The 14155-nt window shown below is 42.6% G+C and overlaps 1 protein-coding gene across 4 annotated transcripts in view; it reads left to right on the forward strand.

Annotated features, from left to right (window-relative positions):
* The window catches only part of ANKRD12 (ankyrin repeat domain 12), a 62689-nt gene that overhangs the window by 46597 nt on the left and 1937 nt on the right, over nt 1-14155 (forward strand). For 2 of the 4 annotated variants that reach the window (XM_054163986.1, XM_054163988.1), the window contains 2 exons: nt 7531-7629; nt 9601-9744. The exons of 1 other annotated variant lie outside the window; for it this stretch is intronic. In XM_054163986.1, coding sequence (XP_054019961.1) covers nt 7531-7629; nt 9601-9744 — 243 coding nt within the window. The remainder of the gene's footprint in view (nt 1-7530; nt 7630-9600; nt 9745-14155) is intronic. One more of the 4 variants, XM_054163987.1, reaches the window with a different exon arrangement.

The raw sequence follows: 14155 nt of genomic DNA on the forward strand, positions 1-14155 counted from the left end.
CTAGTTTGTACCCACTGTTCCTTCTCCTGTCACTAGGCACCACTGAAAAGAGGCCATCGCCTTCATCTCAACATCCTGCCCCCCTCAGATATTTATAGACATTAGTAAGATCTCCTCTCAGCTTTCTCATCTCAAGACTAAGTGTCAAATCAGCGTTGACCGGTAATGTCATTTTTAAAAGCCCCAGTCAGTAAAAATGCAAGCAGCAGTTTCACCAGACAAAATGTGATAGAAGCATTGAATGGTTTGGGCTGGAAGGGACCTTTGAATTTCACCTAGTCCAACTCTCCTGCTGTGAGCAGGGGCACAGAATCAAAAATCATGGAATGAGTTGGGTTAGAAGGGACCTATGAATGTCATCTAGTTGAAGATGTCCCTGCTCACTGCAGGGAGGGTGGACTAGATGAGCAGGGATCTAGTTGAAGATGTCCTTGCTCACTGCAGGGGGAGTGGACTAGATGACCTTCATAGGTCCCTTCGAACCCAACTCATTCTATGATTCTGTCATCCAGCATGTGTTGTGTATATCATGTATGACACCTGTAAAAGGCACACAGACAAATGCTGCATTTCAAAGTATTTACCATGGCACAGCCAGCCCTTCAAAAGTGAAGTCGGGTGTTGAGAGCTGCTCCAAATTTCTGCTAGCAAAAATTTGGTTAAAACTAATTGTTCAAAGCTGTTTCATTTGATCACAACAGTGGAATATTAGTGACATGTATGCGTCCAGTTACAGGCTCCCTAGTTCAGTAAAGAGAAGGGACTACTGGAGAGAGTCCAGTGGAGAGCTACAAAGATGCTGAGGAGACTGGAGCATCTCTCTTACAAGGAGAGGCTGAGAGATTTGGGTCTGTTTAGCCTGGAGAAGACCAAGAGGGAATCTTACCAATACTTATAAATATCTAACGGGTGAAGGTTATGAGGATGGGGTCAGTCCTTTTTCAGTGGTGGCCAGGGACAGAACAAGGGGCAACAGGTGCAAACTAGAATAAAGGAAGTTCCATTTAGACATGAGAAATTACTCTGTGATAGAACACTGAAACAAGTTTCTCAGGGACGTTGTGAAGTCTCCTTCTCTGGAAAACTTCAAAACTCACCTGAATGCAACCCTGGGCAACCTACTCTGGGTGACCCTGCTTTAGCAAGAAGGTTGGACTAGGTGATCTCCAGAGGTCCCTTCCAACCCCTACCATTCTGTGTGAGTGTTGTTATGCATATGATGTGTAATTTAACGTGGAAAATGTCCTTCCTGTTGGGATTTTGAAGTGTTTCCCTTGATGGCTCTTTAATGATTCTCTGTTAGCCTGATTTGTGCCTCATTAATTTACATAAGCTGTGGGGAAAATAGATTCTCTTGCTTAAATTACTCCTGTGTTTTAGATACCACTACATGAAGACAATATATTTAGCTCTGAAGCTCTGAGGCTTGGAATAGTTGGTGTAACACACTGTTCTGTGCATTGGAATTTTAATGATGCACTGGAGTGTATCTAATGAACTGCAAACATCCTGGGAACCAGGAGGTGCTGTGCTGAAGTTTGGTTTCGACAGTGTGGCAGTTTAGGCTGGGTGCCTCCTGCTGCTGCCACATAAGATACACCTTTGGTGCCCTGAGTGTCCAGCCCAGTGGGTGGTCACAGGAAGCTGCGTATTTCATTCCCATAATGTCCTGATCCCTATAAATCTATCAGCAAGGTCCCACACTTCCTCTTTCTTCTCTCACTGCTCCTGTGGGAGATGCTCCCTATCTGATAATGGAAGGGGAGTTATCTCAAGGCCTCTTGGCCTGGCTATGCTTAATGCCAGGAGAAGAAGGGGGAAGGGCAGTCTCAGATCTGGCCAGCTGAGATTAGCCTAACAGTGGAGGGGGGGAAGAAAGAGCCCTGGGGGTTTTTGGGTGTACCTTCAGGTAGGGAGAAGGGGAGTGCTGGGAGGTTTCTGGGTATACTATAAGGGACTCTGTATACTTTGGGATCTCTTTTGTCACTGTGCTTGTAGCTCTCTGTAAAACACTCACTGCTTTTCCATTTAAACTTTCCATCACTTTTGCAATCCATTTGTCTGAGTCTCATTTTTTTTTCTGCCCCTGTGGGAGGCAAGAGAGGATCTGCCTCAAACTGGGACACACAGCCTTGTTTATATGCTGGGATTTGCAACCTATATCACCTCAGGCTGTGAGGATAGTCACGGATGAATTGTGGCTGCTCTCTCACCAGTGCAAATACAAAACATAATATAGGAGACATCAAGTCAGTTCAAAATACAGAAAGGACATGGACCTGATAGAGCAGGTCCAGAGGAGGGCCATGAAAATGACTGGGGGGGTTGGAGCACCTCTGCTACAAGGACAGGCTGAGGGAGCTGGGGTTGTTCAGTCTGGAGAAGAAGAGGCTCCCAGGACTCCTAATAGCAGCCTTCTAGTACCTGAAGAGGGCCTCCAAGGAGGCTGGAGAGAGACTGTTTACAAAGGTCTGGAGTAATAGGATGAGGGACAATGGCTTCAAACTAGAGAAGAGTGGATTTGGGTTGACTGTTAGGAACAAGTTCTTTACCATGAAATTAGTGGAACACTGGAATAGATTGCCTGAGGAAGTAGTTGTGGCCCCTAGGGAGATACTCACAGCCAAGCTCAACGGGGCTCTGGGCAGTCTGATCTAGTTGAGTATGTCCCTCACATACTGCAGAGGGGGTTGGACTAGATGATCTTTGGAGGTCCCTTCTATGATTCTATAAAACAGAAGGAAACAAATCAGGATCTTCTAACAGAGGAAATTTAAATTGCACTTAGCCACATTCCTTTGAGGCTGGTGCCTCAGTATGTCTGCAGGGTTCAGTCATCTTGATCTGTGCTGTCTCCTGAGAAAAGGCAATGAGATGATTCATGACCTTTAAAGGTTCCTCCCAACCCAAACTGTTCTATGATTCATTTCCAGCTTCTGATGGCTATCTTGCAGATAATTATCTAGTAAAAGAGATTCTGTCCATTCTCTCTGGTGTTGCTGCAGAAACTTAAGTGATAAAAGCTTATTTTAGTGGTGTTAGCAGAAACTTATTTCCTAAATGCATGAAATATTATAGCAGTAGAACAGGCTGGTTGATTTGGGTGGGGTGGGTGAGGGGAGATGGAGAGGCATATGTGAAAATAGTTGTGTATGTGTGAATGTTAGTTAGCTTCAGTGGTGTTCTCTTTTTGTAAGGGGCACAGAAGAGGATTGGAGGTTTATGGAGTGAAGAGTTGGTGCTCTTGTAGTTTTTATGAAGGATCCAAGGTGTGCAAGAAACTTGGCTAACTGATTTTCATGTGTTGGAGGGGGTGAGCCTTAGTTGTTATTGAGCAAACCTGTTCTGATGGTAGCCTTCTGGTGGAGTGGAGCAAAGAGCTGAAAGGCTGAGTTCTGTCTAGTTTTTCTCAGATTAGGATTATAAAACACTCTAGAAGGAAAGGCTTCTTTGTTTCCCTCTCTTCTGCATGGAATCAGTGACCTTAAGAAACTAGTTTGATAATGTGTTCTGGTTATACAAAAAACATAGGGTCAACTCTTTCTTGTGGCATTCAGTTTCGTGCCCTTCTTGCAAGAAAATATTTGCATTTTCCCTACATGCTTTTTGTGGTCTCCTTACTAACCATCTCTTTGACCAGACGATCAGAGAGACTCCTCTGACTATTCTTGCCTTGAAACCTTTAAACTTTATGGTCTCGAAGGAAACTGAAGTAATTTCCTCTGTCCAAACCCAGTGCTGGTTCACAAGCTGGGATTTCCAGCAGGTGGTGTAAGACTGCTCAAACCCTGTCTGCAGATTTCAAGGGTCCAAGGCTTGCTCTTCCCATGTTTGCAAGAAGACATGAAAAAAATTGTAATTTCAAAAGTCACTGTAAACAAACTGAGCCCTGTATTTAGCTTTGTGTTTTGGTAGCCAGGGTAGGGCTGACTGGAGTGTTTATACACAGAAGCAGTTGTGATCTCTGGGGTAAGAAAAACCTGTAGCTGCTGCACAGAATCACAGAATGGTTTGGGTTGCAAGGCACCTTTAAAGGTCAGCTAGTCCAACCCCCCTGCACTAAGCAGAGACATCTGCAACTGAAGCAGATTGATTACTCAGAGCCCCATCTAACCTGACCCAGAATATTTCTGGGGATGGCTCAGGAAGTGTCAGCCAGCCAGGGTCAGTGGGGTGGGCTGTGGGATGGTGGGAAGACACTGTCATCTTAGCTGTTGGTGTTAGAAAATCTGCCCGTGGTTGATGTGTACAAGCACTAATCCAATAAACCAGTTCTGAAGTCTCAGAATCTGCTAGGGTGCTTGACAGGATGAGAGGAAGCATCCTCAGGTTGCAGCAAGGGAGGCTGAGATTGGGCATTAGGAACAGTTTCTTCCCCAAAAGGGTTGTCAAGCCATGGAACAAGCTCCCCAGGGAAGTGGTGGAGTCCCCATCCCTGGAAGGATTTAAAAGCAGTGTAGACGTGGTGCTGAGGGACATGGTTTAGTGGTGGACTGTGCAATGCTGGGTTAACAATTGGACTTGATGGTTTTAGGATCTCTTTGGTCTCTTCCAACCAAAATGATTCTATGAACAGCAGCTTTACAGAGGCAGAATTCTCTTAGACATTTAAATAAAAGCCCACACAAATTTGCCATCTAGGTAATCAAGCCCTTTCCAGCTATTTCCTATGGTGTTGATTCTTATTTCTCTTGCAAAATTAAGTGATCCATAAATTTGAGGGAACAACATTTGCTAATAGTTGCAGTAGTTAGGTGATATGGAAGCTCACCAACACCGAGATTTTATTTCTGGACAACTTAGCTGCATAAGCTCAAAGGATATTTATAGACTGATTATTTGTCTTGCTTGTTATGCTGTGTCCTTCTCTGCTAGCCAAAGCACTGAAATTTTTGAGAGAACATTAAATTAATTAAACAAAAGCTTGGTGTCTCTACAAGCATCTCATCTTACGTTATTGAAAGACCATGACAGCACTCTTGTGCTGCACCATGAGTGCAATGTTTACAGGCAACACTGTACTGCAGTGTGTCTTAAATTAAGCTTAATCACACTGATACCCCTTATGACTGAAACAGGTTACTGCAGGAGATAATCTGGAGCTTGGGTTTGGATTTTTTCTGGTTGTGTGTGTTTGTTTTCAATGGTGATGACTTACACAAAGTAGCAGATGCCATAAATGTTACTCACCCATTTGGGAGCCAAACCAACTTCATTGAGAGAAGTGAAGTGTATCTTGCTTAGCAGTTTGAAACGTGAAAGCGCTGAATGTCATTTTGTACCAAGTAATAACTGAAGGAATAAACCACAATTAGTTATTAGAATCATAGAATTGTTTTGGTTGGAAGAGACCTGTAAGATCATCAAGTCCAACCATTAACCCAGCACTGCCAAGTAACCACCAAACCATGTCTCTCAGTACCACATCTATATAGGTTTTAAATCCCTCCAGGCATGGGGATGGCACCACTTCCCTGAGCAGCCTGTTCCAGGGTTTGATGACCCTTTTGGGGAAGAAACTGTTCCTAATGTCCAACCTGAACTACCCCTGGTGCAACTTGAGGACACATCACCTCATCCTATCAAGCACCCCAGTAGATTCTGACACCTCAGAACTGGTTTATTTGAGGCTGTTTCCTCTTGTCCTATTGATATGTTGTTTCTGTTCAGTATGTTCTTTAATTCCAAAGACATTGGCCAACTGCCAGTTGATGAAAAATTTTCCTGAAATAATAACAAGAGAACAATAATCAAATAACATCTGGTAGCTAAATCCCTTTGTTACTGAAGTGTATAGGTGCAAGATTGATTCTAGTAACGCAGTGTGTCCATATTTTCATGCTGGATTGATTGCTTTTTGACAGTTGCAGGATCCATATTATTGAATAGAACTATTTCTGTTTGTGTTAGGTAGAAGGTAGAGTAGAATGCCAGTAGGTATTTCAGCTGTGGTTTTGGAGGAGCAGGAGCAATAGTAAGTAGTATTTCATTTTGGTTTGATGAATGCTCTTATATCTAGCAGTGGTTAAAAAACCATCCTGAGCTGTCAGACAGAGCTGGCACAAAGAGAAGGAAACCTTGGGTGGAGCCTTAAAACTCTGAAGATGTTTATTAGTTACTTCTCAAGGAACATCTGATTTTTTCAGTTGCCATGAGGGCTCCAGATGCCTTTTCAGTATTTGTCACACAGCTCAGTCAGGACAGTGATATTGGTTGTTTAACATAGCTGATTAGCTTTATGCTGAACATTTTGTGTTTTCAATCAATAACAGTGTTGTCAGCTCACTCAAGTCTGTTTGATTATTTTATTCATTATTTCTTCTAGGCTTAAGCTTTAAAAAACAAGAACCAACCACCATGCATTGGAATAGCTGACAGAAGAAAACAATTTTCCAAGCCACTGCATGGGGCTCCAGTGTACTTTTTGTGCTTGTCTGTGTCCTGCATGATTGTTAGATGAGGAATAGGGTTGGTTATCTTTTGTGCCATGTAAAATGTCAGTGATGCTGCATAGTTACATTGAGTGACTTCTTTTTTAGCAATGTTTTTTTGTTTTCTTAGTTTGCTTTTGCATTTGGCTAGGCAGCTTTTAACTTCTTGAACAGTTCTGCTTTAAAGAGTGTAAAAATGAAAGCAAGTTTTATTTTTACTATTTTCTAATGTGTAGCTCTTTTGAAGAGCAGCTATGGCATGCTGACAGTGACTGGTTGAAACACCAGACAACAGGTTAGGGAAGGGATTTTCCCCCTCTGTTTTGCTCTAATGAGACTCCAGCTGCACTGCTGGGTCCAGTTCTGGAGTCCTCAGCACAGCAGAGACATGAACCTGCTGGAGCACATCCAGAGGAGGCCACTGCAATGATCCAAGGGCTGAAACTACTCTTCTGCAGGGACAGGCTGAGAGAGTTGGGGTTGTTCAAGCCTGAAGAAGGGAAAGCTCCAGAGACCTCCTTGTGACCTTTCAGTACTTAAAGAGGCTGATCAGAAAGTTGGGGACAGGATTTTAGCTGGGCCTATTGTGACAGGACAAGGGGTGATGGTTTTAAGCTAAAAGAGGGAGATTTAGGCTAGAGAGAAGGAAGAAAGGGTTTACACTGAGGGTGTTGAAACCCTGGCCCTGGTTGCCCAGAGAGGTGGTAGATGCCCCATCCCTGAAAACATTCCAGGTCAGGTTGTTTGGGGCCCTTAAGCAACCTGATACAGTTTCAGATGTCCCTGCTTACTGCATGGGGGTTGGACTAAATGGCCTTTTAATGTCCCTTCCAACCCAAACCATTCTATGATTGTGTGGAACAGTTTGAAATGCCACTTCAGTCAGGTTAATTAGCTTTATAGTTAAAAACCCCTTAAAACAGTTTATTGCAAATGGATTGAAGTCACATAATTAATGAAATGTACAAAAATCTCATGTTTTCCCTAAAATCTATCTTGCTTATGTTTGTTGGGTTTTTTAATGCTCAAATCATCTAGGTAATGTCAAACATCTGTTAAAGACAGACTGACTATACTATTTATAAATCTTTTTGCACAGATTACACCACCTCCCTCACTGTCAGACCCACTTAAGGAACTATTTAAACAACAAGAGGTTGCAAGGATGAAGCTACGTTTGCAGCACAGGGTTGAAAGGGTAAGACTGAAGGAATTGCTACTCTTTTCTTTCCCAACTTTAAGCTTTAGGGTTGTTTCTTTTTTCCAATGCACAGACTGTATTTCCCTGAATTTAAGAGTGCTTTAGAAGTAATGCACCTTCTACTCAAATTTATGAATCAAGAAAATACAGTTTGGACAGCTCAGCAGAATACTTAAGGCAGTCAGATAGCAGCTTTTTCCTGTTAATTTCTCTAAGATGTAGGCCAGATTTTTCCCAGGGGAAGAAATGTTCAGACTGTGCCTTTGATGGTTAATAATGTTCATAGGCTTCAGAACCAAACTGACTGAGTTAAAAGAATCGAAGCAATAGCAAATTGTGTCTTTGCAGAAGACACACGTGGCTCCAAGGCTAACGTCTTATTTGCATTATTCTGCTTGCAGAAAGTGCCTAAAATTATATTAGAACTGCATCTGCAGGCTTCACTGAAGTTGAACACAGAAACTGAGAAAATACTCCTGGTTTAAGAGTACTCTTTGTGTTGCCCAAACTTTGTTCCTTGTCAGCCTAGATTTAGATGTCTGTAAGTACTGTGAGCCAGATTGCTTGTGGACACAGACAGGCCCCCTTGCTCATGTAGAATATATCTTAAAAGTATGTAAGAACTCTTTCCACAAACTTCTACAAGCAGCTTGTTCATTAAAACCCAGTGTGATGATTTTTAAAGTTGATTTCAAACCAGAACAAACAAGTTGAGGGCAAGTTTTTACTTGAATTCAGTATTTCAGTGTAAAATAGGGATAAAATAACAGGCACAAAGAATTTGGACATGGCTCAAGGTCTGACTGAAAAGAGATTAGTTGTAAACAAAGGTAAGATGCTTCATTTAGTGTTTTCTGAGCTTTTTATAATCCACCTTTTTTCCTTATGTTAAAACTTAGAGCCATTGCATTGCAGAGCAGTAAACACACTCATGTAACATTCTTTTTTGCTTGGCCACTATGTTTGCCATGACAAGCATATGACAAAACCCTTCATATAGTGAAGACTCACAAACCTGTATAATAGTTAGGCTTAATGATCTTAAAGGTCTCTTCTAAGGTTCTATATCTCAACCCTATGCTCCTTAAACTTTCCATCTTTCACCTTCCTCATTACCTGGAACTCGCCTCAGTAGCACTACGTGGAAAATCTGGGCGTGATGTTCAGCCAGCATTTGGGGGTCAGGATAGTGTTTTCAGTTCTGACATTCAAGGAATGCTCTTTGCATCATTGAATTGACATTTTAGATTTGATTAAATGACCAGCAGGTCAAGGGAGGTTCTCCTCTATCCTGCCCTAGTGAGGCCACATTGGGAGTATTGTGTCCCGTTCTAGACTCCCCAGTTCAAGAGAGCCAGGGAACTACTGGAGAGAGCTCAGTAGAGGCTGCAAAGATGCTGAAGGGACTGGAGCATCTCTTTGAGGAGGAATAGCTGAGAGACCTGAGGCTGTGTAGCCTGGAGAGGAACAGCCTGAGAGGGGATCTTATCAATGCATAGCAAGAGCTAAAGAGTGGGTGTCAAGAGGTCAGACTCTTTTCAGTGGTACCTAGTGATAGGACAAAGAGGAATGGGCACAAACTGGAACCCAGAAAGTTCCATCTGAACATGAAGGAAGAGCTTACTTGCCCTGAGGGTGGCAGAGGCCTGGAGGACTGCCCAGAGAAGTTGGGGAGTCTCCTTCTCTGGAGAGATTCCGAACACAGCTGGGCATTGTGATCCTGTGCAACCTGCCATGGATTACCCTGCTTTAGCAGGGGGTTTGGACTTAATATTCTCCAGAGGTTCCTTCCAACCCTCCACCATTCTCTGATTCTCTGACAGCCACTCTTCCCCCCACCAGCCCACTTGTCACACCATTCAACGGCCCTTCAAAGAAACCTTTAAATGAATGGATATTTTAATGAGTTAACCTGAAATGTTTAATTTACCTCATGTACATTTATATGTTGATCTTTTATTCAATTAGGAGAAGCTTATTATTTCCAATGAACAAGAAGTTCTGCGTGTTCACTGCCGAGCAGCACGAACTCTGGCTAATCAAACACTGCCATTCAGTGCCTGCACCATTCTGCTGGACACCGAGGTTTATAACGTGCCACTGGATGCTCAGGTAGAGATGTATTTCAGATTGTCATCCAACAAGGTCTTTCTAGACTGACTCAAAAGGATTGCTTGGAGAGAATTCTGTTCCCATGTCGAACCTGGCATTGGTTTGTATGGAATTAAGGTTTTGCACATTATAGGTTGTTACTTTGGTTAGGCCTCATGTGGGTGTACAGTGACAAGAGGATAGGGGTATGTGTACATGGTTTTCTGGTTGGTACCATGTCTGAGTTTCTTTCTCCTCCAGAAATGAGGAGAAAGATAAAATGAGAACATTACTTTGCTGATTTTTATGAAATCCAGCTTTAGTCCTAAATAGAACGTTTCTTGGGAGCTTACAAATACAGCTTAAACAGTAATTAAAAACATACCAGAATAAAAGAATCATTGTCAGTAGCCCAGAGACTTGGAGTGCCAGTAGTGCATGAAGTGGTAAGATTGGGTCATGAATTTGGAAATATAATACAATCCTAGACTGGTTTGGGTTGGAAGGAACCTAAAAGATCATCTAGTTCCAACCCTCCTGTCCTGGGCAGGGACACATCCTACTAGACCAGGTTGGTCAAGGCCCCATCCAACATAGCTTTGAGCACTTCCAGGCTTGGAGCCTCCACAATTTCTCTGGGCAACCTGTTGCAGTGTCTCACCACCACATTATACTTCTCTCTTCTCCATAAGAAATGTGAGAATTGTTTCCTATAAACCAGATGACCAGTGCTGAAATGTTGAACAATAACAAATGAATTTTTATTGCTTTGAAAATCCCCTCAAGCTTCATATTATTTACATGTGCAATGTTATTTACATCTTCAGTGTTGGTATTATTCCTGGTTAAAACAGGACCGTGGCTTGCTGGTCAACATCTGGCTGAACATGAGCCAGCAGCGTGCCCAAGTGGCCAAGAAGGCCAACACCATGCTGGCCTGTATCAGCAATAGTGTGGCCAGCAGAACTAGGGAAGTGATTGTCCTCCTCTTACTGGGCACTGGGAAGACTGAACCTTGAATACTACGATCAAGTTTAGCCTACTCACTCTACAAAAAGGACATTGAAGTGCTGGAGCATGTCCAGAGAAGGGTAGTGAAGCTGGTGAAAGGTCTGAAGTACAGGTCTTGTGAGGAGCAGCTGAGGGAACTGTGGTTGTTTAATGCAGAGAAAAGGAAGCTGAGGGGAAATGTTCTTGCTCTCTGCAACTCACTGAAAGGAAGTTGTAGTGGGGAAGGGGATGGTTTCTTCTGTCAGGTAACAAGCAACAGGATGAGCAGAATCTAGTCTCTACTTGTATCAAGGGAGATTTAGGTTGGATACTAGGAAAAATATCTTCACTGAAAGAATGGCTAATCCCTGAAACAGGTTGGCTGGGGTGGTTGTGGAGTCACCACCCATGAAAGTGTTCAAAAGCCATGTAGATGTGGTGCTGAGGGACACAGCTTAGTGGTAGACTTGGCAGCACTAGGTTAACGGTTGGACTTGATGATCTTGGATAGCTTTTCCATCATTACTGATTCTCTGATTCTATAAAAGGAGCAGTATATGGGTACTGCAGCCTGTGTAGTATGAGCAGTATGGAGTACTTAGTAATCTACGTACCTATTATGGACTGCCACTACTAGAGAGCTTTGGAGAATGTAATTTCCTGGTGCTGGTGACTTGTGAACAGCTCTGCTGAGTAACAAAAATGGAACCAGCATTCAGAAGCTGTGAGGAACACTTCAGACAAGGAAGACATTTGATGGTTTTGGTGTAATAGAAGTGGTGGTGCATTTTAAAATGAAACACCTACATTTCCAACAGATGGGGAATCCACTTTAGTCATGCAGCCCCTTGTAGAATAATTAGTTTCCAGTGCTTGCTCAGGCTGTTACTACTTTTTTCCTCTGCTATCTTTGAAGAACTGGAGCTGTGCACAGTGAGGTGGTTCAGCAGGGGATAGCACTTTAGCAACTTTGTGTTGTTCTCCCATTTTAAGCTTTATACTGGCAAATTTTTAAATAATTTCCTTAGTCAATGTAACTGATAGGGCAAAAATGAGATTTTTCTGTTAATTTTGAAGCTCAGAATGGCCTTTAATTTTTTTTCTCAATTCAGAGGCTTTGAGCTTTCTAGAAATTTCAGATCCATCTAAGTTGCCCTTGGAGCCACATTTTTCTAGTTAACATTTTACAATTCATTTTAAATATGCTGATTCTAACATGCACCTGTTCAAGCAGGTCCAGAGGAGGTCCTTCAAGACAGTCAGAGGAGTGGAACACTTCTCCTGTGAGGACAGGCTGCGAGAGTTGGGGTTGTTCAGCTTGGAGAAGAGAAGGTTCTGAGGAGACCTTAGAGCAGCCTTCCAGTATTTGATGGGGGCTGCAGGAGAGCTGGAGAGGGACTTTTTGCAAAGACAGGGAGTGACAGGAGCAGGAGTAATGGCTTCAAACTAGAAGAAGCTGGATTGAGATATTAGACATTAGGAAAAAACTCTTCCCCATGAGGGTGGTGAGGCACTGGAACAAATTTCCAGAGAAAGTGTGGGGCCTGCAAGCCTGGAAATGTTCAAAGCCAGGTTGGGTGGAGCCTTGAGCAGCCTCACTATCCATGACAGATCTAGAGGAGCTTTAAGGTCCCTCCCAACCCAAACCATTCTATGATTTTATTCTATGATTCTATATCTGAACTCTATTAAATAAAAGGAACCTTGATTGAGGGAGAAGTTGTTGTGGGCTTCCCCTACACTTCGAATGACCATCTAGATGATAACAGGAGCAGTAGTAGAATGCCTGTCGTTCCCCCTCAGGACCTCAGCACCTTGCTGGTTCCATCTGTGGTAGCTTTTGTTAGGAAATTTTCCTTTGCTCATAATGTTTAGCAAAGTATTAAATATATTTTTTTCTTATAATTGAAGTCAGTGTTTTAAACCATCACCTTGATGCTTTGAACTTGATACTTCATGGGGAGGATGTAGCTGCTTCAGGAAAAAAAGCTTTCTCCTGTGATGGGTTTTGTCACTTTGCTGTTACCCTGCTGGCAACTCTTAATTGTGTTCTCCAAAGAAGAAACATTTTGGATGAAATTTCTCTTGTATTTGAGCAAATAGCTGGTAAATGTCTGTCACCAAAGAGCTGGTTTATTTTGCAGGAACACACAGTCACAGTCATGTGGTCAAACCAAAGATGGGATTTTTAGAGATTTCAGTCTCTGCAGGATTTTCACCCATTCTTGCCCATTGCTACAGTGTAGAAATTCCTGCAGTCTCTTGTTTTCTTCCCTTAAAAAAAAAAAAAAAGTAACAGCAGCTTGTTTTATTTAGTGATTATGACTTAACTGTTAACATTGGCATAGTCTGGCTTCAGGACTATATGCAAAGGATCTAGTTTCTCATGAGGGACTGAGGGGCAGATGTTCCATATTCTTAATAAATAGATATGAGTTTTATTTCATTGAGCAAGACATAAGACATGTCTGCTCACTTGTTTTAATCTCCTTTTAGGGATTTTGATGTAAATAAAATACAATTTTATTATTGCTTTTGAATACTTTTGTAGCCAGTGAAGTCAGGCTGCCTAAATTTCCCTTTATTATCCCCAGGGATTATGTCTTTAATTTGTTGCTGAATTTTAAAGAGAATAAAGCAAAAGCAGTTTAGGGGAAGAATCTGCCTTGTACTGATTAACATTTAAGATATTAAGATGAGGGAGGTTCTCCTTCACTTCTACTCTGCCCTAGCAAGGCCACATTTGCAGTACTGGGTCCAGTTTTGGGCTCCCTAGTTTAAGAGAGACAAGGAACTACTGGAGACAGTCCAGCAGAGACTCCAAAGATACTGAGGGGACTGGAGCATCTCTGTGAAGAGGAAAGGCTGGGAGACTTGGGGCTGTTTAGCCTGGAGAAGAGCAGAGTGGATCTTCTTAATGCTGACCAATAGCAAAAGGGTGGGGGGTTGAAAGGATAAGGCCAGACTCTTCAGTGGTGCCCAGTGACAGGACAAGGGGCAGTAGACACAAACTATAGAGCACAGGAGATTCCATCTGACCATAAGGAGAAAATTCTTTTCATGTGAGGATGAAAGAGCCCTGGATCAGACTGCCCAGAGAGGTTGTGGAGTCTTTTTCTCTAGAGAGATTTTAAACCTGCCTGGTCATTGTTATCCTGTGCAACCTGTTCTGGGTGACCCTGCTTTATCAGGGGGGTTGGACTAGATGATCTCCAGTGTTCCCTTCCAGCCCTCACCATGCTGTGATTTAAGGTATAAATCTTTAAGCCCCCCATTCTACATTTCAAAAATACAGTAGATTTCAGAAGGAATCTGGAAATACCCATTTTTAGTGAGCAGCTGGCTCACAGTGGAAGTGGTGACCAACATTTATACTCATTTATACCTTGATATTTTGAATTTATTTTTCCATCTGATGCACTGGAGGCCACAGGGAGGTGGT

This window comes from Dryobates pubescens, chromosome 9, assembly GCF_014839835.1.
Source record: "Dryobates pubescens isolate bDryPub1 chromosome 9, bDryPub1.pri, whole genome shotgun sequence".
NCBI classification, from domain to species: Eukaryota; Metazoa; Chordata; class Aves; order Piciformes; family Picidae; genus Dryobates; species Dryobates pubescens.